General features: G+C 34.8%; 1 protein-coding gene across 3 annotated transcripts in view; it reads right to left on the bottom strand.

Moving 5' to 3' along the window:
* The window catches only part of LOC143199320 (CUGBP Elav-like family member 1), a 631257-nt gene that overhangs the window by 187885 nt on the left and 415571 nt on the right, over positions 1–27801 (bottom strand). For all 3 annotated transcript variants that reach the window (XM_076409044.1, XM_076409043.1, XM_076409045.1), the window contains one exon: positions 18930–19183. In XM_076409044.1, the coding sequence (XP_076265159.1) occupies positions 18930–19183 (254 nt within the window). The remainder of the gene's footprint in view (positions 1–18929; positions 19184–27801) is intronic.

Raw genomic sequence — 27801 nt, 5'->3', positions numbered from 1 at the left:
ATAAATCGCCGTTTGGAATTCGGCTAAATGAGAAAAACCTGGAAATTTGGCAAAATTTGTTAAGCAGCGGGCGGCGGAGGGGCGGGAACCCCTTTCCCCCCGCGGCTCCCGACAGGTTTCGGCGCGAAACCCATTATAACGATTAATTTTTATTGTTTCGCTTTTTGCGTCACGTCGGCGAATGGAAATTGAGATGGTGTCGCTGGTTTACGAGCGATGACGGCAATCGAGGGCCCGATTTATGGGAGACGTGGATGTAGGGCGAGTTATTTATTGTAAAAGGTTGCGTAAATATTGGGTCTCGTCTTTCGTGAAATGTTGATCTTTATTGTTGACGATTTACTGGGGAAATTAACGCAGAGTTTGTCCATTACATTGTTTTCTCGCTTCGTATACATCGAGCTGTTCAAGAAGTTATATATATATATATATATATATATATATATATATATATATATATGTATATATATATATATATATATATATATATATATATGTATATATATATATATATATATATATATATATATATATATATATTGCCTCCTTTTTGGAAAAAAAGAAATGAAGGTACCTGGAGACGTGAAATTTGGCACGATTAATATAATATATATAATATATATTGAATATGAACATGTGACAAAACTCTTATATTTGTATAACTTTTTTCAGATCAGAGATTTCGAACATTTACAATTCTGTAATGACTACAGAACAATCCAAAATCATTCGAAGATATATTCAGCTCCAAAAGAAAAGACTGTATATCTGGAAAATTTACTATGAGGTAGACATAATAACCCATTATTGGTGGCACAAAATGTGTAAATGAGTCATCGGGCAATTCATCCGTCAAGGATAGAGACGACAGATAAACGATAGATAAATAAGATAATAAACGATAGACGATAGATAAACAGGTAGGAATTCGTATTTAATGCATAGTATATTACTTTTTTGAAGGTGAAATATTTGTTAACTTTGTTTAAATTATTTCAGCCACAACGGCTAAGTAGTATGAATCAACCAAAGTAGTATGAAAAAGCTGACCAGTACAAGATGAGTTAGATAGAAGAGCCTCATAACTATAATTATAACCTCATAATTATAAGCTAAAAAATAAACTTGTTAGCTTTATCACAATTGAGAGGTATCTTGGAGAAAATGAAGAAGTAATACCTTGAAGCTGCAGTGATATGATAAGTGCTGTCTAAACAATAACATAGGTAAGTAACTCTTTTCTAACATTACTGTATTAAATGGGTTTGACATTATATTTTAGGTTGAAAATATGGCAGTCTTTGTAAAGAGGATAAAAAACAATTGTGCGGCTAATGGGTGGTTATATTTACATATCGATGGGGTTGATAAATTTTAAAATGTTTACGTTGTTCTATGAATTAAATAAAATTAGTAGTAATACATTATTGTATTTTTTCAGCCATTTTCCAATTGCTATTTCCAGTATCGACACAACTTTGTTATTCCGAACAATAATATATTGAAAAATAGTGATCCGACAGCCCCTTGAAAACTAGTATTTTATGTTGTTAATAATTATTTTAAATGAGATTATTATTTAACATCTTTTCCCTCACCAGTTGTGAAGTAGTTTTTACATATATTTGGCGAATTTTGCGCTACGTATCAGTAAATATCATTCTCTACACTTCATTGAAATATAATGAAAATATAACTTATATTTTTAAGATATTATTTTATTTTTATGACACGTTTTTGATAACTACCCTTTTCAAAATTGCAGTTCAAGTTAAATATTATTTAAATTTCAATATTTTTCTATAACGTTTCTATTTAATTATATGTATCATTATTAAACATTCATAGATATGAAACACATATTCATCATTCGAAAACATATTTGTAGTACTATTTCTCCGTCGCAGAGCATAGAAAGAAAAATATATATGACCAAAATATACAAACATTAGTGACAAAGAAATTATAGTCTATTCAAAGTTTTTTTTATATATGAGTCATGAAAATTTGTGACGTCAAAACATCGCAATGTTCATCAATTCTGAGTTTTAGTTCAGTTTGGCTTTGACATACAAGAAAATTTTAATCTAAATAAAATAATTTAACAAAAATGTTATGAAATATAATTTATATTAGCCTTATAGTACATTTAAAGCATATATTACCGCATACATTGAACTCTTTTACACACCATTCATGAGATAGAGTTTCTAGGCGCGTAGTTGTATCTCCCTGGAGGCCTAATCCACCTAATTAACGATTATATATCAAAGTAGTGTATTTTACTTTCATTCAAGAGCATATTTACATTTTTACGTTTAGTTCTTATTTCCTTCGATGGTGTGTTTACTTGTCAAGTCGTCTTGGTATCACTGAATGTTTTATTTATTTTGCTACAATCTATGTACACCATTCTTCATAAAATTAATCACTGAATTCTGGCTAATGCATTTACCACATCTACAAAACTGTTAGTATTCATTCTCTTATTCTCTTATTACTTATCCCTCTCTGATTTATACATCCGCAATAAGCCCGATCGGTAGAATGAAACACCAAAAAATACCAAGACAATTTTCTACCGCGTAACGCTGCCACTTTAAACCCGAAATAATAGGAGCGGTAGAACGGGCGCTTTAGGAGCCGTGATGTCGTTATTCTCCATGTCCCGTATCCCATCTAGCGACCGGGACCCGGGCCCCATAAATAGCCGTCGTTTACACCCTCCGGCTTTCGCCAGAGGGCGCGCAGCGTGTCCGAAACTGCCGCCGTAGAGTGGTGAGGGCATTAAATCTGGAACAAAAGGCCGTGAGGAAAGGTAGGTGGTGCGTGGAGCCGGCGGGGACTCGTTAAAAGGTCCATGCCCACCGTGTGTGTGTGTTTTTTTCGTCTCTTTCTTCCTCGTCGGGTTTCCTGTCGTAAAGTTTGGCCCGATTCGATGGTAGAACGTGCAATCCGCCTGTTATGGCTTTTGGATAGTGTGCAAGTGACATTAGTAGAGTTCGGTGAATCAAACGAATTTCAGAGAAAATATGAAATACTGTTATTGTACGTGTAGCAAGACTTGGGGTATATTTTCGAACTTTCCAGGTCGTTTTTACTAAAGCGAATTACATTTTTAATCAAAAAATGTACTTTAAAATATTATCTAACAACCCCCCCCCCCGTGTTAAACAAGAGTCCTTCAAGCCAGATTCGGATTCAGGATTTCATCGAACATTTGGTGGTCTTCGGTAAAACCCGAAAGTTCATATTAAGCTATTGCTAGTGTACATGAAGGGCATCACCATCGAGGAACAACAAAAACATTTTCAAGAAGTGGAAACAACAGTTTAACAAGTCATTGCACATGCTACGTTTTTCTTTATATACTGGTGCATGTATTCTGGCGTATTCTGCTAATTTTTTCACGTTAAAAAGACAGTAATTTTTATTAAATTATGCTTATCACAAATGAAATGTATGCCAGAAATAGGAAAATTGCAAAATTAGCGAATTTTCATGACTATTTGTATCGAAAACCTGCGACAAATATATTTATTTTGGAAGAAATAGAAATTCAGGTTAAACTGCTATAGAATTTTTAATTTCTTAGTAAAATTATTTATAATTATAATTATTATAATTATCAAAAATGACATGAGAGCTGAAATATAAAAATTGAAAAAAAAATGCGAATTTTCATGACTATATATATATGAAAAAAACTGCCAAAATTTGGCATGTCTCAGAGGAAGATAAAAATCGTAAAATATATGCATTTTGGGGCGAAAAGAACGAAAATCTATGTCAAATGGTTTTAAGATTTACAGCTTTTAAAATATGTGACATAAAGAGAAATTTACTAATTTTTTGAAAATAGACTTTTAAATGAATAAATTAAAAATTGAACGTTGTACAAGAGTTATTATACTACCATTCGATTCAGCTTAAAATAATTGCTGTCATAATTTACTAAATTATAATTATCACAGATGCAATCAGTTACAAATATACAAAAATTGCAAAAAATATCTCTATCGTACAAAGATAAATATCTCAAAATATATGTATTTTAGGGTGGAAAAAGTAAAAACTCATGTCAAGCTACTTTAGGGCTTACAGTTTCTAAGATATGTGGCATAAGAAGAAATCCACTAATTTTTTGAAAATACTCTTTTCGTTGGATAACTCAAAAAACTGAAATTTGTACAAGAGTCGTAATACTACCACTAAATTCAGCGTAAAATTCATTATAATTCCTGCAATTCCTTTATATTTTCTGTGATTGCAACTTGTGATTTTCTGAGATAAAATAGCCTCAAGAAATATGAAAATGGTAAAAAATCTCAAATTTTCAAGATTATATATGACATATGAATGGAAAATGACCTAAAAATATACCAAGTAATCTCTTGAATCAAGATAAACTGCTCTTAATACATGCATTTTGGTATGAAAAAATGACAAAACGAACATCCGTGTTAAATTGTTTTAGAATTTATAGTTTATATTTTTTTGTGAAGATTGGCTTTTCATTGTTTAATTTCTTCAACTAAAGGTTTTACAATAATTATTACAACAGCATTTGATTCATTGAAAATTCTTTATGGCTTTTGTAATTTACATTTACTTGTCGTTATTATAAATGACAGTAAAACATAAAAAAATAATAAAGAACATGAATTACGCGAAGAATAGAGAACATAAATTGTGTTTCATTTGCAACCTTGTTTTTCCTCCTTCAACTACTCAACATTGAGTAAGGGTCAACGGGTCTTTCAACTATCTAGTTTTAAGTAACTGTGTGTCACAGCAAATTCACCGAAATGCAACAGTGGCCATTCTGAGTCGATCAATGTTACGTTCTGCAATTTAAAAAGTGGGACGTGAAGAAAATCTGAGGCAGAGAGAGAGAGAGAGAATAAAAAAATATCAAGAATAGACAAAAAAGGACTCCTTGAAAATAATACATTACATCTCGTCCGTCGGTTTACTTAAATCAATCGTTCAAAACTAATTTCGGCTCAAACACGAATCCCCAACGAGGTCGTCGCTCACTTTTTACTCTGATTAACATCGAACCAATTTGGCGGTTTGATACTCTTTTCGGTTGGTCGACCGGTCGTCTACTCTGCGCCTTTGCCTCTCGCCGATTCCAATCCCTCCGATCTTTATTCGTCGTCGCCATGCCATCTCCTTCTCGATGTCAAACGACAAAGGGCTTAATATTCAATAAACCCGGATTTATTTTTGTGGCGTGCTCGCCGAAGAAGGTAAAACGTTACATAGTCGAACGTTTCGTTATTTTTAGATCCGGAGGATCGATATGTGTACCATATATTAGAGGGGAATATTGATTTTTGTCGTGTTTAAACTGATTCGGTCCGGAGGAACTAAATATAAAGTTAATTTAAAATAAGAGTGAACTCGCATTATCAGGATTTTTAATGTATTGACTGCGCTATTTTGTAAATCCGTTTTAGAATCAGATTATATTTTCCTTCTTATTTTATTTTAGTTAAAAAGAGACACAATGCTGTCTGATATGTTCGAACATGTAACCGAGTCATTCTGCGAAAGTCAAGTTTTTAGTCACGTCAACTTCTTGAATTTTTTAGTGACTAGAGCTACAGCTTAACGTGGACTCCGAATCACGGTCTTCGGCAATAAGTCTACTGGCTGGCGAGTGACCAACTTAGAAATCATACCAGAAGACACCCGTCTTATCCAGCATGGAAACTGGATAGTTTTCCTTGTTGGATGTTACATTGTTGCCTAGGACAATGACAAATATTAAACAATTACAAATATAAATTTACGACCGTGTCCCAGAAGGATTCGAACCCCCGCGACTATCGCAACAGTAGGTGGACCGCCCTGTCGCCTTTACCACTGCGCCAACCAAGCCGGCAGCATATAATAAAATCAAGGAAGACTTATTATGATAGACATGGATATATACCCTATGGTCACTCATAACAAGATGATAATAAAAATAGTGAAAAGACAACGAAAGTTCATGGAAAAAGGTAAACGTTGGAATAACCTTTGATTAACTTTTATTAGGCATAATTATAATAATTTTTATAGACACAGTTATTAATAATTCATTGCAGATATATTGTTCTTCATGTCGGAAATAGGAATGGTTAGTAACACCTTTAGTTGGGTTGAACTCAAATGGATACATTGTTAGTGAACAACTATGAACAGTGTTAATTAACAGCTTAATTACTCACTTGAATGAAAGTTTATAGATAGGAGATTATGATTAAAGCTGGTAGTTCCTAAGACAAGGTGATGAGAATAGAAACAACAAACATATACAATAATTGTAGGAAATATTATTGTAGAGTGTGAAATATTTATTTGCATAGATATGTGTGTAATTGCTTGACACGGTAACCTTCAGTAGTCTGTATCTTCAAATTGAATAAAGATACTCGGTACAAATTCAGACATTTTCAACGCACTGTAAATATGTTCTGTTCACAGTTCGAGGAAAAAACGAATGAATATCAGTGGGGCTTCGACATAATGTTGGTTACAAATGTATCAGATTGGTTTAAATGTAGAATAAGACCATTAGTTTTAAATTCTCTAAAATTAGTTTATATTTAAAATACGCGCCAGCACCAAACAAACCTAAAACCGTAGCCTTACAGAACAGTAAGAAACAAAGAATCTCGCTGAAAGCGTTCGCGTAAGTAGCAGGAAAAGCAACAAATTTATGTTCATCCGACTTATTCAAAGAGTATCCCGACGACAATAGTTCGACGTGTACCGACGCCGACGAATCAAATCCGACCAAATAAAAAGGAATCGGACCAGTTCCCATCCGCGCCCCAAAAATAAAGACCAACAGAAAGACACGCGTTGGAATCGATCCACTTATTTGTCGAGTCAATAAGACGGGATGTATATCCCGCAGTCCCGGGCCAGGAAACTTTCTCGGTAAATAGCGAATTCTTCCATTGACCCGTTTCGGCCGCCATTAATCTCTTTAAATGATCTATTGCCTCGTATTTGTTTTGACGCGACGGTATTGGGCCCGTCAATGGGAATAGAAACGTTATCTAATATGACGGGCTCGGCCGCGAACGAGGGGCGGGGGGAGGTGGTGGGTCGGTCGGTCCTGACCGGCATTGTGTTCCTGACAATGCCCCCGCAGAGCCGGAATTGGACTCGCTCTTTTCCCTTGTCGTGACGGCGGCCTGATAAAGAACCGACGCGAAATTGGAGTTTGGTTTTTACTTATTGTTTGTCGGTCGGAATAAGAGTCCCGGTTTTATCCCGAGCGACTGGTACTTTTTGTTGTTCTTTCTCCCTTTGATAGATATATTCTGATAATACACACTACCGTTCGAAAGCTGGAAACGATAAGGTAATTTAAAAAAAAACGACAATAAACCAGATAAGTTATGATTCATTACACCCAAAATATCTAAATAAAACAAAAAATGAGCACCGTTATCTTTAACCAGTTTGCCGGTTTTTCTGACAGATGTTGCTAGAATTGAGTGTGCAATGTTAGGACTCAATATAATGAAAGCAATATATTCAAAGTTATACGTGTTATAATTTGCGAAAGTAAAACCGTTATATAACAGGTCAAAAGTTATATAAAGTCCCCGGCCTACCATAGTAAAACAAATTTTTTTGACAAAATTAGTTTTTTCTAATCAACATAACTCCCTTTAAAGGTGATACACTGATTATAGCGACCCGCCAACTTTTCTATACCATTTTTGTACCCAGTTTCGGCGATTACCTTTATTCGACGAACATTTCTTCCCAGTGAGCATTCTCTTGAGATCTGAGAACAAGAAATAGTCGCTGGGTGCCAGATCTGGAGAATACGGTGGATGAGGAAGCAATTCCAAGCCCAATTAATGAATTTTTGGATGTGAAGATGACTTCACTGACTTGTGATACGGTGCGTTGTCTTGGTAAAGCACCACTTCCTTTTTCTTCAAATGCGGCCGTTCTTCGGCGATTTCGTTCTTCAAACGGCCTAATAACGCTATGGGATAGTCGCTGTTGATGGTCCATCCTCTCCCAATGTAGTCAATGATTATTCCATGCGCATCCCAAAATAGAGACGCCATAACCTTGCCAGCCGACTGTTGCGTTTTCCCATGCTTTGGAGTGGGTTCATCTTGTGCAGTCCACTCGAATGACTGTCGATTGGACTTCGGAGTGAAATTATGGAGCCACGTTTCATCCATTGTCACATATCGACGCAAAAATATTACGCTTGATCATCTTTAAATACTGCTCTGAATCATAAATTGTTTTTGGTCAAAAGTGAGCTTGCGCGTCACCCACTTTGCACAGAGCTTTCTCATACCCAAATATTCGTGAATGATGTACACGTTCAGTTGATACCTTTAGAGTGCCTGCTATTTAAATAAAAAAGCCGGTGAAGGTTATCGTTTGCCGATAGAAACTTACGGTGCGCATGCTCTCATCTTAAAAATATATGAAGCGTGATTTCGGAAACTCAAAAGTGGTGATTTCAACGTGCAAAACAAAGAACAACAAAAGAACGTCTACCCAAAAAGTTTGAAGATGCGAAACTGCAAGTTTTATAAGAGGGAGGCCCAACCCAAGCTCAAACACAAGTGGTAAAAGCGTTATATGTGTGTGTGAAATTCTGAAGGTGGGAAGACGGGTGCCAAATCTACCGAATGACTAATGGAAAAATGGAAAATTCGTCTGTGAAACGCTGCTTCAAAGGTTTGGTCACAAGTAATTTCTGCATCGAATAGTGACGGATGTTGAAAAGTAGATTTATTGTGAAACCTGTTAGCGCAAGAAATCATGGCCAAATCGTTTTGATCGTCAGACGATGCCCACACTTTTGGTGGGACCAGAGTAACGTGGTGTACCACAAACCGATGAAAATTAATAGTGATCGTTGACTGATGTCCGATTTCACAGGCAGAATCAGTTAAATACCTCGGTTAAATATCTTAATGGTAGGTTAAATTGAAAACATCATGTTAGACTAAAATGAGAGCAGATCAGACACAAAATTAAGGAACTGTGCCGGTTATTCGTAGGATCCGTCAATTATAAAACCAATTTGAACCTTTGCGGTCGCAGTAAAACATCAAATCATCTTAATGAATTAATTATCAATGTTTATCGGTACGTAAGTAATGAACAACTGCACGATGACCTGGAAATCAAATGGATTTATGAAGTGATCAAAGATTTCGCCTTAAAACCTGAAATAAGGTTACTAAGTTACAGCGTGGAAGCAGTACAACTGTGGGACAACACGCAGGAAATAAAATTATTGACGCAAACTAAACCACATGCACTGGTTTAGTGTATAAGTGTATAAGTCTCCTTTTTACCAACTAGGGCTTATCTGGATTAGACCTACAGTTTAACGTGGGATCCGAACCACGGTCCTCGGCATTAAGACTGGCGACTGGCGAGTGACCAACTTAGAAATCATCCCAGAAGACATCCGGTCTTACCCAGCCTGGCTACTGGCGTGCCTGAGATCATTTTCCTTGTCGGATTTTACACTCTTGCCTAGAACCATAACAAACATGAATTTATGACCGTGCCCCAGCAAGAGTCGAACCCGCGATTATCGCAACAGTAGGTGGGCCGTCCTGTCGCCTTTACCGCTGCGCGAACCAAGCCGGCAATATATTGTTTTTAACTGATTCACAACGAATTGCTTTGTCACACACCTTATAGCCCAGATCCGTCTCCCCAACGGCCACTGATTGCTGGAAGACTTATGCCTATAAAAAATGCTTTAGGAAAAGGTTTGGTCGTAGTTAAACATCTTTTACTAAAGTGAAAAGATAAAAGTAAAAAGCTCTCTACGAAATAAGTATGAACAAAATTGAATTTTTCCTAAATATTTTGTTAGTTGATATATTTACAACAGGAACCGTAAATAAGTAATATTCTCGTTTTTCTCATTGTAAAGTAAAGGTAAGCGAGCATTATTATTATCAAAATTGGGGGTAGAATAAAGGTAGACCCTAAATGAAGCCATAACGTGTTATTAAGAGCTCGTAACGCGGTACAACAAATTAAACGATTACATTTAATTTATTTATTGTTACACCAACTCTGTGCTTTTGCCGCTGATGCCGAAAAAAGACCGTCCACTATTCACTTTCCCCCGGCATTTTAATAAACACATATTTCTCTCCTGTTTTCTCATTAAAAGCCCGCTTATTATCACGTCAGTATCGCGAGAGCGGCGATATTCTCGCTTTCTACCTTTTCTTCCAGGACCGATCTTGGCGAAGGCCGCGGTGGGCCACACGAAAAAAACTTTTAATGAAAAATCTCATATAGTCCCGTCCTCCGCGTCGCCGTTCTGGATTCCCGGGACCGCTTTTGATAAAGTGCAGCCGCGGGCTTCTCGATCCCTATTATTTTTTAACCGACTTCGAAAAAGGAGGTGGTTTTATGTTCAGCTGTATATCTATATTTTTTTAATATATGTTCGCCGATTTTTTCGTCAATTATGGACCGATTTTCAAAATTCTTTTTTTATTCGAAATAGTGCGCTTTCGAGGTAGTCGCATCGGATGCAAATCAAGATCTGTTGGGGGAAGGAGGGAAAACCGCAGGAAACACTCAACTTTGAAATGCACACACAAAGTTTTCACATATTTTTTATCTAAAATAATCAGATATTTGGGTATAATGTTATTGGTGAGCTGACGTAACGAAATTAAGATTGTACTGAACATACCTAATGTAAAATGTAATTAATTAAATAAAAATGCAAAGGAGAAAGTGGTGTTTCACTAAGATATTGTACTGTATCACAACGAATTGCTTTGCCACACACCTTATAGCCCAGATCTGTCTCCCAAGATTGATTGATCTGGTTGATTACAGACATAAAAATATTGTTTTAAGAGAAGATGTTTTGTTAGATTATTTTGTTAGTTGATATATTACAATAGGAACCGTGAATAAGGTAAATTATCGTTGTTCTCCTTGTAAAATAAACATAAACGACCATTATTATGATCAAAGTTGGAGGCAGAAAAAAGGTAAACCGTAAATGAAGCCATAACGTGTCATTAAGAGCTCGTAAAGAGGTACAACAAATTAAACGGTTACATTTAATTTATTTATTGTAGAGCCGACTCTCTAAACACATATTTTTCTCCTGTTTTCTTATTAAAAGCCCGCTTATTATCACATCGGTATCGCGAGAGCGACGATATTTTCGCTTTCCACCTCTTTTTTCAGGCTTGATCTTGGTGAAGGCCGCGGTGGGCCACACGAAAAAAAAACTTTTAATGAAAAATCTCATATAGTCCCGTCCTCCGCGTCACCGTTCTGGATTCCCGGGACCACTTTTGACAAAGTGCTGGCGCGGGTTTCTCGATCCCCATCGCATAAAAAGTTACTTTTCTCGAATATTTTCGGCTTTATTAGATGGGATGCCTTTAAAGGCCGGTAAGCGAACGAAACGTCTACGGCGAAGCGGGTATATTTGTTAAGGTTTCCCGCGACTAAGGGTTCTTCATTTAATAATCATTTAATTGCCGTTGCTGTTTAACAATATTAATTTAATAAAAATCGTAGCGTCGTTTTAGTGAATGAGATTTTTTGCGTGTTTTTTAAAGCCTCGTTAGCATGGTCGTAAATCTATGTTTGTGATTGTTCTAGGGAAGAGGACGAGGAGACAGGTAATATTCGACAAGGAAAATGATGCCAGTTACGCCAGTAACCGTGCTGGGTAAGACCGGATGTCTTTTGGGATAGTTCCTAAGTTGGTCACTGGCCATTCGGCAGACTTAATGCCGAGGACCGTGACTTTAAAATAACAAAAGAAAGTAATTTAAAATTATCTCCATTACAGTCGGTTCTTTAAATATGCGAATTTCTGTATTTTAACAGAAAATTAGAGACAAAAAAACTACTCCACCTGTTTTCCTGAATGTGTTTCATTATATTTATTTAGCGTTCTCGGAATAATCAGGATATTTTTTGTTATCGCGTACTAAAAACTGCACTGGCGTTTGTTTAAAAATCCGGACTCACGGTCTTGGAGCCCGGGCAAAACAACAACAAAAAAGCATCGAAAACAAAAACAGGCTAAATTAATTTAATTGTTCCTCTCGCAAAATTTCCAGATTATTCATTTTCCTATGAACCGAACGGAATCCGAGTCGAAAAAGGGAAACAATGTACTTGGGAGAGTTAATTTAAAAGAAAAATACATTTTCTACGGCACAGCAAGATCTTGGTTGGCTCCGTTTTGTTTTCTTTTAGTTGCGTTTCGGTCGTCTTTTTTCGGTAAATATCGCCGCCCGGCCGACCGACCTACTCGGATGTCGAGCGGCGTATAGACGACGTTAAACGGGCGACGTTTTTTGATGGCTGGCTTTTTTATTAGTCAAGGGTGCGTTGTCGTCCTCCACGGCGTCTTTTATAATGAAAAGTTACACGGGCATGTAGATATTTTTACTTTGATCGATCGTGCGACTGAAAGTCGAAAAAAATTAATAAAGTTTTTTATCGCTGAAGTGATTAAAGTTTTTTTTTTCGTTATTTAAAAAAATTGAGGCGATAAGAGTATTAGAGCAGGTTGTCTCGATGGGTTTCGCATAACCTTGGCCTCCTTGGATTTTAATAATATTAATTTGTTGTCTTTCGTAATTATTTAACGTTTACTTGTAAGTATTCTGATCATTTTTCACTTCAACAAGGAAAGCTTCGTTTTTTTGTACACTTTGTACTAGTTAAAAAGAGATGGAACGCTGTCTGATACCTCGGAACATAAAACCCACTCAGTCTATGAAACCCTATTTGGAAAACTCCACTAGTGGATCATGTTGCCAAATGTCTGTGAAATTCTTTAAAACATTTGAGGTAATATTGGGTCTATAAATTAGTTTTAAATGATTTTCTTTTAATTAGAAGCTTTGTTCAGTGCAACGTAGTTTATTCAAAGTATTATCCATCGATGGTCCCCCCTTTATCAGCTAAATTGGAGATTTTATCTGGAAAGAACGACGTATCTTTTGAGGCTATCTGTGAATCGAGCCATATTTTGGTACCTTTATAAGAAGTGTTGCATAGGGTTGTATACAGTGAGTAACAGAACAAACTAGGGTTAAATAGATAATATAGATAATCTAGAAATATAGGAGAGAGTGGATTAGGCCTTCAGGGGATACCACTACATGCAAACAGGCGCTTGGAGCTCCATAAATATAAGCATAATGTAAATTTCATAACAAACTAACCTACAAATTATTATAACTGTATAATTAATTGTAGTTTAAGTCCTTCAAAAATATATCTATTATTAGGCATACTATAATATTAAAATAAATTATATTTGATAACATTTTTGTTTCATTATTTTATTCACATTAGAATTTTGTTATACTTCAAAGCCAAAATGAAGTAAAACTCAAGAGTTGACGCGGCAACATTGCGTGGTTTTGACGTCATAAATCTAGATGACGTGAGTTCACTGTTTTATCGAATCGGCTATATTCGTATACCTAATAGTTTTCCTAGTCCCTATGAAGCAGCTTTCCAAGCATCAATTTACGTCGCAAAAACAAATTATCATAGTAATGATGATGAAGCTCATTTACTCGCGCAAATCGGGAAATAATCGAAACCCGATGTCAGCGTTTTATTAAAAATTCTATTCGGAATAGTGCCAACGGGCGACAATAACACTGAAAATGAATAGTTTGCAGTGCATTTTTATTTTCCGGCAGAACGAATCGGAATAAATAAAACGGTGGTGCTGTCTCGCGTACTTGTCTCGATATCCAGACAGCGTCCTATTATTCATTTTGTTCTCGAAATATAGAAATGTTTTAATTTTATTTAATGGTTTTTTATAGTGAAAACAGATCAATTGAAATGTTCCCGGCCACATTTTTTGGCAAAATTAGTTTTTTTATACAACATAATTCCTTTCAAGGGTTATACACTGATTATAGCGACTCTCAAACTTTTCTATACCATTTTTGTAGTACAATTTGACTTTTTCTTCAAAATAGGCCTCAGTTTCGGCGATCACCTCTTCATTCGACGAAAATTTCTTCCCAGCGAGCATTCTTTTGAGATCTGAGAACAGGAAATAGCCGCTGGCGGCCAGTCCTGGAGAATACGGTGGATGAGGAAGCAATTCGAAGCCCAATTCATGGATTTTGGCCGTCGTTTTTAATGACTTGTGACGCGGTGTATTGTCTTGGTGAAGCAGCACTTTCTTTTTCTTCGAATGCGGCCGTTTTTCGGCGATTTCGTCCTTTAAACGGTCCAATAACGCTATGTAATAGTCACTGTTGATGGTCCTTCCTTTTTCAAGGTAAACAATGAAAATTATTCCATTATTGGAACGCGGCACCCACTTTGCACAGAGCTTTCTTATGTCCAAATATTCGTGAATGATATGATGTACACGTTCAGTTGATAGAATGTCTTTAGAATGTCTGCAATTTCATTCAATTTCAATTTATGTCATAACTTGCTCAGGCTATAACTTGAGGAAGACTTTATCGAGTTCATTCATGTTTTTTAAATGGTTTTCCAATACCCCGTAGAAGGTTTATATGGAATTATTTACAGTTCTCAGTGAATCGTTACTACTACACCAACGAACATTTTGTGCCGCACTGCAAGGCATTTATATTTAGATATGAAGCCCTTGAATTTTGTTGCACTGGCCAAGTGAAATTGACGCCATTGATACAGCCACCAGAGTTATCACACTCATTGATTTCCGGAAATTTTTCATTCTATTGCAACACTTTGGCTATTGCAGGAGTTGGAGTTGTATCCACTGAAGGAGTGGAGTTGGGGTTGTATTAGTATATATGTTGAATTTGAATTGCCAACGAAAGCTTCAGTTCTGAATCAGCCCTTCGACCTACGGGTTTCAACAACGTGGTTGCAATACCTGATGAAGCAAGTGTAATTCCATTTTGCGATCAATTACGTTTGTTCAGTTACACCAAAAAGAAAACAATCCGCTAGTCCCATCCAAATCCATGCCTCCAGATCGAAGTGAATTTTGTATCTTAATTTTTGATTAAATGTGTTATGTTAATTAATTATATATTAATTCTTTTCCGGCAAGCATCAAGCGCAGGCTCTCAATTAAAATTGATACTTCATTGTGAATTTATTCGTTCAAAAAACAGAAAACTATCAACATTATTTATTTACGCATCAGGAAACAAAACAAAACCATTCGGATGGCTCTGCTGGACTAATTCATGGATTCTGTCCTTGGATTTATCATACTAGATTCACTCTTCATCCCCAGTCACAACATTCCATAGAAAACCCTTCTTATCTTGGCCCATCTTTTGATTGGCAAACTATTAAATCACGATGACGGAATAACAGTTTTAATCAACCTCTGTGGAACTATTTTCGCTCCCTTTCATTCTTTCCCACCGCTTGTAAATATCTGAAGACAGCTGAACAGCTAAGCTATCGAAAAGCTCCTTCGTCCAACAAGTCCTTGAACTTTTTTGGCCATCCAAGCCTTGGTTAATGAGCATACCAACATCATGACTGTTCAATCATTGAAATCAGAACTGATAATCGGGATATGATGAAGCAGCATCATCATGAATTTATGAAAATGGTTCATATGTTTCTGTAACAGGTTTTCTTAAATCAAATAACAAAAGTTAGTGTTCTATGATATTGAATAATTTAACAAGACTAAATGAGAAAGATTAAAACCATCGAATTCAACGAATATCGCTTGAAAGATATCGCTACAGGCAAGACTAAATACTACAACGAATATAGACAATCGTTAAAAACTATATGAAGTTGCTTGATAGCAAGATATTCACGATGGAGGGGTAGAAATATTCCACTTGAATCAACATATGGGCGATGAAATTATAAGATCGTTATAGAGTGAGCGTTGATATCGTCAATTTCTTGACTTGTAGATACGAAACACCCACAGCATACTTAAAAAGATCCTTGAATAGCCTTAACATCGTAAATAGAACATACAAAATAAGTCAGCAACAATTAACAAATGATGTAACCCGAACTCCAGATGAAGCACCAACGGAGAAACAACAGCAACAAACAAAAATAAAGCGGACGACGCATTTTTGGCGAACGAGAAAAACTACCGCCATAATTGCCAAACAAAATGGCCTCGTTACCGGCGAGTATAGTATAAATCATCGGTTTCGGAGTTTCCAGCAACAAATGCAGATTTTCCACCTGAGAGATGAAATTAATTAAAACTTTTCCGCCTCGGTATTATTTTCCAGTAATTTTATGATATATCGGAGCCGTTACCCGAAGAAGAATGCTCGATTAAGTGCGTTTCGGCAGTTTTGTTTTCGGTTTCGCGCGGCTGGGACGTGAGAGAGGTGTAACTAACGTTGGGAACTATCGACTGAAAACAGTCGAGACAGTCGATGGTCGCAAACCAGTCGAAACAATCGATAGTCAAAAAAATAGCGACTGAAAATATTAATTACTATTTTCAGTCAAATGCACGGTTCGATTACTGAATAGTCGATAGTCGATTTCAGTCGATTGTTCACAACACTACGTGTAACCTTTATTAAAATTAGTACAGGGGATCGAGAACGATTGACGCTCGAATAAACAGGAATAATATTAATCAGGTATCAAGTAGGAGTAAGTACTGACTCGTTTGTTGCCCTTTACTCACCTTTCTGTCATTCGGTAATATTAATTACTTAAAATATATATTTCTTTAATGTATTTTTAATGTATCGCCGATTTTCCCATCACCTGTGGGACGATTTTCAAAAATACACTTTCTGTATTCGAAAGAGTGCACTTCCGGGGTGGTCTCAATGTCTTAGATATATTGTACACAACTGCTTGTACGGTGTAAAGGTTAAAGCGTTTAGCTTCGAAATGAAGGTCGCAGGTTCGATTGCCGAGAGGGACAATAACTTTTTGTTGTTCTTTAGTTAGAACATTTGTCACTCCTAGACTAGGAAGAGAACTCGGGAGCCTGAAGCGCTCCATAATTTCAATCATTGTTTCTTTATTCTTATTTTTCCTCTTACTCTTACTGCACCTTTATTTGGCGTATCCATTTCATTATTAAATGAAATAACTCCGTAATTTATAGAGTAAATATCTAACTATTAATATTAATATCTAATAAAAATAATTTTCTTTTCCTTCCATAGTTTTTGAGAATTTTACCAGATTTGAAGAGGTAAAATTTTCACTTTTTCCACATAAATCGATAAAAAGTTAGTATTTACTCATTTGAATTTCATATACTTTATTTCATTAATTATAAATTCGATTTGACCTTGCTGTGCAAATATGGCGTTACAACAAAGCATCAGATTCACTAACAATAAATACAACGCTGCCAAAATAAAATTTTTCGATTAATTACTAATACTTATCGCTATGTAACCAACGAAGAGCTGCACGATATCCTCGAAATCAAATGTATATTCAAAGTTAGTCAAGATTTCGCCTTAAAACTTTTTGTTTGCTAAATCATTGCAACGTGGAGGCAATACAGCCACTGGATAACATCCAGGAAATCAAAAGATGAAAACGAACCAAACCACACGAACTTGCATAGTCTATAAGTATTACTTTTCACTATAGTTTAAGTAGTTTAATTTAAATATAATTCGGGAAAAACATACGTGTTTATTCAGCAGTCGTCTTGTTTGGGTTGTTATTTCTATATTAAGATTATATTAAGTACGCCTAAGACGCACTAAAAACACATTTAAAAACGATTGATTTTGACCCCTTGCCTTGCTCTCTCACACTTTTAAAATATAGAGATTTAAATCCTTATTATTGATCTAGGATCATGAAGACAACTGATTATCTTACAGAGAGTAATCAATTTTGAACTGAATCAATCACAACAAGAGTGCATCAATCAACTTAATTTGATTTTTGGCGATGAAGCTCCATCAAAAACCACCCTGTATCGCTGGTTTAATGCATTCAATCGTGGTCGTAGTTCGCTGTCCGACGAGTTTCGTGAAGGTCATCCAAAATCGACTGTTGTGCCAGAAAACATCGATGCTTTGTGCGAAATGATTAAGCAAGATCGTCATGTCACCTATTGTGAGATTGACGCATCCCTAAGCATTAGTTCCACCAGCATATATGCGATTTTACATGAACACTTAGCTGTGCGAAAGTTATTTTCGCGTTGGATCCCACGCAATTTCATAATCGCTCAAAAAAGGCTCGTGTCGATTGGTGCAAAGAAATGTTTAAGAAATTCATTCGCAGTGCTTCGACAGACCTTCATAAAAACGTGACAGATGACGAATCATGGATATATTCGTATACGCCCGAAAGTAAGCAGCAGTCGACTGTATGGGTGTTCCAAGATGAACTAAATCCAACAAAAGTTGTTCGTGCACGAAGCACTTCAAAGAAAATGATGACATTTTCTTCGGGAAAACTGGTCATATTGCAACAGTGCCTCTAGAGGATTGTAGAACAGTAAATTCTGATTGATACACAACCATTTGTTTGCCAGAAGTCTTCGGTGAAATAAGGAAAACAAACAAGTGACGCCAGTTTGTTCTTCATCATGATAATGCGAGCTCTCAAAGAAGATACTATTTGAGCACTCAAAACATCGAATTCATGGGTCATCCGCCATTTAGCCCTGATATAGCACCCAATGACTTCTTTTTGTTCCCATCCGTGAAGAATAAACTGCGTGGTCAACGATTTTCATCGCCCGAAGAAGCTATTGAAGCGCTCAAAAATCATGTTTTGAAGATACCTCATTCGGAATGGAATAGATGCTTTCAAAAATGGTTTAAGCGTATGCAAAAGTTGTTTTTTTCTCCTATTCCCGAAATATAAATAGTGCCTCGTAAAAATGTGGATGATACGACTTGAAAACTATTGTTTTCGTATGAAAATTCGGTAAAGGCTTCAATACAACGACCTACCTTTGCTAGCTCCGCTCGCCTTGTCCCTCAGCACATTGATCGAATGTACACGTCCGTAAACCTCGAACATCTGCCTCAGATCGTTCTCGTCCATCGATCTGGGCACCTGACCGACGAACATTTTAATTGTGTCCGGATCGGGTTGTTCCTGATCCTGGAGCTTGGCGTTGGTCGGACTCTCCAAGATGTTGTTGTTATTGTGGCTGTTGTTGTTGTTCGTCTGGGTGGTGTTATTATTGTTCATCGCAATCGAGCTGGAAAAGAAGAAAACATTTCGTCATTTATATACAGGATATCTCATTTTGAGTCGTAGAATAAAAACTAGTAATTTTTAACCGACTTCAAAAAAGGAGTGGGTTCCAGTTTCTATATATATTTATATTTATATTGCCGATTTCTCCATCAATTATGGACTGATTTTCAAAATTTTTTTTATTCCAATTAGTGTACCTACGAGGTGGTTCCATGCCAGGACGTACAAACTTTTCACATATTTTTTTATCTAAAATAATCAGATATTTGTATATAATGTTATTGTTGAACTGATATGATGGAAAATCAAAAGTAGTTAAGTGTAAATGTCATTCGTTTATATCATATGAAAAGGCGCAGAAATACCGCAGGCACCTGCTTCTATGGTGTAATAGGTAGAGCGTTCAGCACACATGCGGATGTAGCGTTCGATTCCCGACGAGGCAACAACTTGTTGCTCTAGTTTGCTAAAAGCAAAGAACCTTTGTCAAATCACCTAGACGAGGGACACCGGGGCTTGAAGCGTTTCTTGTCTCCAATCATTTCAATCGTTATCTCTTTATCTCTGTAATCCTATTTTTCCTCACAAGGGCTGCAATTTTAATTGGGCTGTCTATTGTAATCACTACATAGTATAAAACAAAGTCGCCTTTTCTGTCCCTATATCCCTATGTGCGCTTAAATCTTTCAAATTACGCAACGGATTTTGATGCGGTTTTTTTCAATAGATAGAGTGATTCAAGAGGAAGGTTTATATGTATAATACATGCATAATATACTAAGGCAACATTGCTAATTTTAGAGGTTTCTAACGTGATGTCGTAAATTAACCTATTTTTTTAGGCTTATTTAGCAATTAGCAAAAACGCTGCCTAACCCTACGAGTTAGATCAAATTAATGTACTACAGTATTGTACACCATAAAAAGGTCTACAAAAAAGTCCGCGATGGTATATGTTTATCTTTTAGGGATAACCCACATTAACCATTTTTATTGTTTACTTTTTACGTGAGAAAATGGCTTATTTACGAAGCTATTTTAAGCAATACGGCATTAATCCTTATCGAATTAAGTACCTTAAATACAGTGTGCAATTAATATAGATCAATATGGTTCCTTAAAGCATGTAAATTAAACAAATATTTTCGGAGATATTACAAATTTAAAATTTGCGTTTAAAAATGTGTAATGTAATAAAAATTGTATGAATTTAGATATTCCAAAGATAGCAGGAAATCTTCATAGTAAGTATAGGGGAAGAGGAATTGAATCATGTTTTCATTGAGTGACATAGGCATATATATTTTATGCCCGTGCAAAGTCGGAGCGGGCCGCTATGTTTTTATATACAACGTTCATATTTTTTCTGTAGTGTATTTAATTTAGTATCAGCATTGCACCCGAGCGAAGCCGGGGCGGGTCGCTAGTACTTAATAAAATAACTGTAATTTATTGAGTAAATATCTAATACTAAAAAGATAAAAATAAAATATTTGTTAAAACTATTTACCAAAAAACAAAATATGTACCTAATAATTGTTGTAATAACTAAATAAAAATAAACAAAAACCTTATTTTGCCTATGTACATACGTATTTTATATTCTACTATATGCGCACAATTTAGCTTAATAACTACCTAAACCTATTTATCTACTTACAATATTATTTTAACTACTACCAACTCATCATTTTGAAGTCGGTGTCGAGCCCAAACAATATAAAAATAACAGTGTAAATTTGTGACATTACACAAAATTAAATTACGAAGAAATCTAATCTAATTTGTTGTTACTAACGATTGACCTTGTGATCTTGTGTAGTGTACTGTAGTGGGGCTCATTTAACAGAAAATGTAACATATTACACTAGAAACTAAAATAGGGGCGATGGGTCCTCCTAAGTATATCCTAGATTGAAGTTATTTTAAAGATAATTTATACGTTAATCGACAACGACTAGTAAAATTATAATAAATAAATGTAATAAAAAATAGTTAAGGTTGTTTAAGAATTAGCTACGTTTATACTTACATTATAACCACTTTATTACCAAGATATAGTGGAATATTATAACTTTTTTGCAAACCTCCAAGAAATTTTGTGTACTACGGTATTACGTCAGTGTTTATCGTCATATAAGTGAATAACGAAGGAAGCCTTTCCATCGTGCAAGATGCAATGTTATTCCATACGCAATTCGACACAATATGCTACTTTTCTCGCTGATGTAGCCCCGGTACGGGAGAGTGCACGTTGTCTTAATTAGTTAGTAAGCGCCCGCCAACGTATTTGCAGACAAGACGCGTGGGAATTCTCGTTTGAATTGCAGGACGTGCGAGCGCGTGTATATGTATGCAACTCCCTCGCCGGTATATTGTCTGGATGGGGTACGTTCGGAATGCTCCACCCAGAGGAGAACACCGAGCGCGAATATTATCTGCCTCCTCCTCGTGTTCGCTTAACCGCATTCACGTCATATTTCACATTCGCATCGCATCGTTTAGTGAAAAAAAAAAATTAGTGCTGTATATGATATACCATTTTCTTGCCAAAGTTACTATACACTTCTTGTCAATTTTTTTATCATTTAATTATTACATTGTTACTAGTCGTTTGTGACTAACCTACAATTTGTCTTTATGATAACTTAAATCTAGGTATATAACTAGGAGGAACCATCGGTCCTATCTCACTCTCTGATGAAATAATGCTTATACATGTCAATGCTGTTTTTTTTTTATTACATGTACCTCACTACACAAAATAAATTGCTTCAATATTCTCATGAGAATGGAGTCTTTCCTCATGCCCCCTTGCAATTCTCTTGATTTCTTGATTGATTTTGGATATCTGAAGGTCTCGATGCTGGTAGTCAGTCCTGTAGTATTTGGGTGCGCCCATAACACTTCTCAGGACTTTGTTCTGAAAATTTTTTTATTTTGTTTTTGTTACTCTTTGCGGAACATTCCCATATAGTTGTATATCCATATAGTTTTCAGTATTTGCTTATAAAATAGCAATTTATTATGTACTGATAATTGTGATTTTCTTCCAGTTAGCCAATATATTTAAACTACATTTACTATTCCAGTTTTCTTGTTTTCTTCTTTATATGTTCCTTCCAGCGAAATTTTGCATCAAGATTCATTCCGAGATATTTAGCGTTGTTGATTGTAGGTGAACTGTACATGCACAGATTTACTTTCGTTAATTTTTGTTTTCCAAGCTTATGTACAATTACTTAACTTGCCTGTTTTAATTTTCGTGTGGCTTCTTCACTAATGTCTCCGACAGCTATAATCGCAGTATCATCAGCAAATGTAGCCATCGCAATATTATCTATTTGTGGTATATAACAAATGTAGAGTAGATAAAGCATTGGCCCCAGTACACTTCCTTGTGGTACACCTGCTTTAGCTTCTCTTATTGTAGAGTAAGTTCTTCTTTAACTCTAAACATTCTAACTTACGATCTTAGTAGTTCGGTGTGTTATTTTGGTAACATTTTCTGTAGTTTATGAACAAGGCCTTTATTTAAAACCTTATCGAAGGCTTGTGATACATCTAAAACATGGCTGAGCATACTTTTTTACTTTCGTTAGCTTTTTCAATAACATCTGTTATTCTGTGGACCTGGTCATTTGGTCAACTGGTTTGTTGATATTAGGTTTTTTCTCTCTAATTTTTTTATTGAAAATATTTTTTAGCGTGTTGCAACTGCACTGAATATGAACCGTTCTCATACGAAGCGGATGACGAATCAAGATCAATTTGATGTTAGCTCTATCAGAGATTCAATTTACGAAATATTTAAAAATAGTGAGTAGTATTTTTCAATTTAAACATAGTTTAATACAATTATATCAAAGGGAAATGTTAGCCCATGGGAAGATATCCACAGAAGACTTAGAAATATGCAGCTATACACTTTTGGGTAATAAAAAAAGTGAATGGTGTAAAGATAACTCGCGAAGAGATCTAATGTAACTTTCAGACGTTGTTTTTAAAAAATATAATAAAATCAAGGAAGACTTATTATTTCAATTTTTGATATGTAACATATTATTAGAATTAATATGGGGTGTCGCAAGGAATGGCCTGGATATATGGAAAGAAGCATTTTCTACAATAACACCTTTGATTGTGTGAACTCGATTCACATTGACAGACTCATTGAGGAAGAAATTGACAGATGGTGGGAGTCATGGATAAGTGTTATATTGGAAATTAACAGCTTACTTATTCATTTAGATACAGATAGCATTATATCAAGAAAGATGTATACGGGTAGTAACAGTCATTTGCAGAAATCCAGTCACTGATGTGAATAAATGGACCAGCTGAATACCATGCTATTGCCTCTTAAATCATAACGAAATCTCCTTTATGCTTGACTGTAGGAAGCAGACAGTCCGAAGCGTATTCTACTTTCTGTATTCTCCATACATAAACCCGGCTGTTTGTTGGAAACAATATCAACAATATAATTATAAAATCTGTGAATTCATACATGCTTAAATAAACCGGCGTTTACCATATAGCAGAGAAAAAAATGTGTACAAATACACGCGCACAATATTAAATATTTGAGCAAGCCATTAAAATGGTCCATTTAAAGCTCGAGTGGTTCGTGGTTCAATTCTGATAGCGGTTCGATAAAACAAAATAACGAGGTGGGTAATTTTAGAGGGCCCGTAGTTTTTATTACGCCCAATTTATCCTACTTTAAATTATACCGGCCTAATCGACGTAATTCTGTAATTAATCTTAATTAGCGCATCGTTATTCCATATTATTGATTTGGATTTCGATGCTCATTAAAGCTATTTATTTGGGACGCGGTAAATTAATTTTGGTTTACAACGCGTCGAAATAAAAAAAATAACATCGCTACAATTTCACAGAGCATTTATATAACTCTATTAATTGTAATTATGTTGGTTAGCGCAATTAAATCAGTGTTTTAACCATTATAGGTAAAGTAAACCTAATACATATACATCAGTTTGGGTATGTTAACCAATATTCGACGATTGACCAGGTGCATTGGGCAGAATAACAGATGCAATTGAAAAAGTCTATGAAGTTAAAAATGTATGTTCCGCCATATTCCTAGATGTAGCACAAGCCCTCGATAAGGTATGGCATGATGACTTCGTTCGTAAGCTACAGAAACACCACACTGAACCATTGAAATCTTTTATTACATCTAGAAGGTTTAAATTTTAATAAAAAGAAGCCTACCCTACAATAAAAGAAGCCAAAGCAGATGTACCACAAGGAAGTCTATTGGGTATAAAAAATAAAAAATAATAAAAACTAATAAAAAATAATAAAAAATAATAAAAAATAATAAAAAATAATAAAAAATAATAAAAAATAATAAAAAATAATAAAAAATAATAAATAATAATAAATAATAATAAATAATAATAAATAATAATAAATAATAATAAATAATAATAAAAAATAATAAATAATAATAAATAATAATAAATGATAATAAATAATATTACAGTCAATCAACATCCAAATACCCAATGCACCATGATTGCAGACACCATGATGTAAAGACAATAGGCTGTCATACAGGCAGATATTTTGAGGCTTGTTCATTATATCCTTTATTCTATTTTAGAGATCAAATTAAGCATATATATCAAGTAAATATCAAATCAATATCAAAGTTCAACACTAGATGGATAATGGAATAATATTTAATGATAATCGAGGTTTTTGCTACCCTACAAGGCTAGTTTCAATGAAACCACTTAGAAGGTTTTGAGTTTTATGAAGACCAAAGTAATCTCAGCTAAGACAAGACCAAATGACACAACATAGTTTTGTTTTTTAAAAATTATTCAACGGGCCATGAAAAAGCCGATTAGGAAAACCTATCAGGCCTCTGAAGATGCAATCTGTAAACGATTACGAAACGTCGACTATTTTTAGTCAATAAATACAGCTCCATTTCGGAACCTAATAGGTTCAAAGGATAATGAGTCTCTACGCCCATCATACTTTTCATATTTATCACTTACTGACTGTTTCCTAAAATAAAATAGGTGAAAAACGGATTCTAAATATGAAATTTAAATGTTATATTAAAATAGACTGTACATTTATTGAATTAAACTTCATTTCTATTCCAGTCTACATCATACTATCTAAGAATCATGATATTACACTGAGTCTTCAAGTTTAACGTTAAAACTCAACGAATCTGTATATTATAGATAAACACGTCAATAAATCGTCGAAATTACTACTTAATAATTATTCACAATATAACTTGAAGTAAACTGTTCAACAATCCATAACATAAAACAGGAATAATTTTACTACGTGGCTAATATCGTAAAGCATAGCGCGTTATGACCTCGCTGTTGTTTAAAGCTTATATTTAAGGGGTCGTTTAACTTGATATACAATCCAAGGAAGATCAGCATCTTACCTATTTCCACACATGATAGGTAATGATGGTTTGGTGGCTATAAAGCAGTGAGACACTTGATTTCGAAAGTTTCATTGTTCAATCTGTCATTTATTTTTAAGAATTTTGCTGTAATTTCCATTAAAATATTCTACCCTTATGCTTCGAATTATAACATAGAAATTTGTATGTAATTTTTAGCTTCCGGTTTGCAAGTAGGGTAGTTGTAAATGTTCAAAAAATAATATGCGAATTTCCTACCCACATATATTTTCTTTTACCTCAAAATATCTATATATATATATATACTGACAGTCGTCATCCGAGATACAAAAACAAATGGCATATTCTTTCTTGTCACACAGCCTTTAAGCTTTAAGTTTTAAATTAAATAGCGAAAAGTGTTTTTTAAAAAAATTAGTGGATTTCTTTTATGTCACATATGTTAAAAATTATAAATTCTAGAGCTATTTAACATTGATTTCCGTTTCCTTCACCCCAAAGTACATATATTTTGAGAGATATATCTTTATCCGTGAGGTGAAAAAATTTAGCACTTTTTCTATATGTATAGTCGTGAAAATTTGCGATTTTTGGTCGTTTTCAAGTTCTTAGCTGCCATTTTCGTTAAAACAATCACACGTTAATGAAACTTACTGCTATTATAGAGAATTTTAAGTTGAATCGAATGGTAGTATAATAAACTTTACACAGCCTTTAATTTCTAAGTTAAATAGCGAAAAGTGTTTTTTTTTTAAATTAATGGATTTTTTTTGTCACATATGTTAAAAACTATAAATTCTAGAGCTATTTAACATTAATTTTTGTTTAATTCACCCAAAATTACATATATTTTGAGAGATATATCTCTATCCGTAAGGTGAAAAATTTTAGCACTTTTTCCATATATATAGTCGTGAAAATTTGCGATTTTTGGTTGTTTTCAAGTTCTTAGCTGCCATTTTTGTTAAAACAATCACATGTTAATGAAACTTACTGGTACTATAGAGAATTTTAAGTTGAATCGAATGGTAGTATAATAAACTTTACACAGCCTTTAACTTTTAAGTTAAATAGCGAAAAGTGTTTTTGCAAAAAATTAATAGATTTCTCTTTTGTTACATATGTTAAAAACTATAAATTCCAGAGCTATTTAACCTTTATTTTCGTTCCTTTCACCCCAGAATACATATATTTTGAAAGATATATCTTTATCCATTAGGTGAAAATTTTTTAAAAGTTATTCAATGAAAAGTAAATATTTAAAAACTGATATTCCGAGTGTATCATCTTTATTTAATTTTTGACAAAAATTCATGCAGTTTCCATATATACAGTGGCAGAAATGAGCGATTATTTGATATTTTGGATTGCATGAACATATAGAATTTTATGCTGGATCGCAAAGTTGTATAGCAATTTTTATACGACCTTAACATAACTTAAGTTTCTAAGCTATATAAAGAAAATTTTATAAGAATATAAATTATTTAAGAAAAATTGGAAAGTACCCTGATTTTTCGTACACCATCAGGCGAGATGTTCCACGTCCCATCATCGTTATTAACTTAAGTCCCTCGGGATGGCCATACCGAACCGGCAGGCGCATTATTATCCGAAAAATTAAAATAACAGCTTTGAAAGCCGAAAACTAATTAAGCTTAACCGTTACAGTGAGGCTGGGGAAAGTTTGTCGAACGGCACTCTACCCCGGTCAAAATTAAAAATGCTTCTGCTGATAAAAATTCACCGGAACACGGTAAAAAACCTTCTGAAGGTCCGCTCTTTTTTCCTGTGTCGTTATCGTAGGAATGAAAGTCTTTTAAAAATGCCATAATTTTCATGTGACATTGGTTTGGATGGTGTTAATGCAACAGGAATAATTTATCAGCGATATATATTCTTAATTAATTAGTCTTATTCTAAAGCTTATTCTAAAATCTACATAGGTCAAGTAATCAGATCAGGTGGTGATAAACGTTTTAGTCTACGCACTTCACTATCACGTCGCACATTTAGCTGATTAGCGAGTACATTGGGATGCACTGACACTCTTTCGAAGTACTTCACCCAAACACGTTGAATTACACTCGTTATAGGTTCTAGAGGAATATCGCCTTGTATCACTTTGTTTGAAATACAGTACGGAACATCATAGTGCATACCAAGATATTTAGTATGCTAGT

The sequence above is a fragment of the Rhynchophorus ferrugineus genome, unplaced genomic scaffold (assembly GCF_030347505.1).
Source record: "Rhynchophorus ferrugineus isolate W39M unplaced genomic scaffold, kcgeb_rfMv2 rfM7, whole genome shotgun sequence".
Taxonomy (NCBI): Eukaryota; Metazoa; Arthropoda; class Insecta; order Coleoptera; family Curculionidae; genus Rhynchophorus; species Rhynchophorus ferrugineus.
Note: the sequence above shows the minus strand (reverse complement) of the source record. Positions and strands in the feature narration are given on the sequence as shown.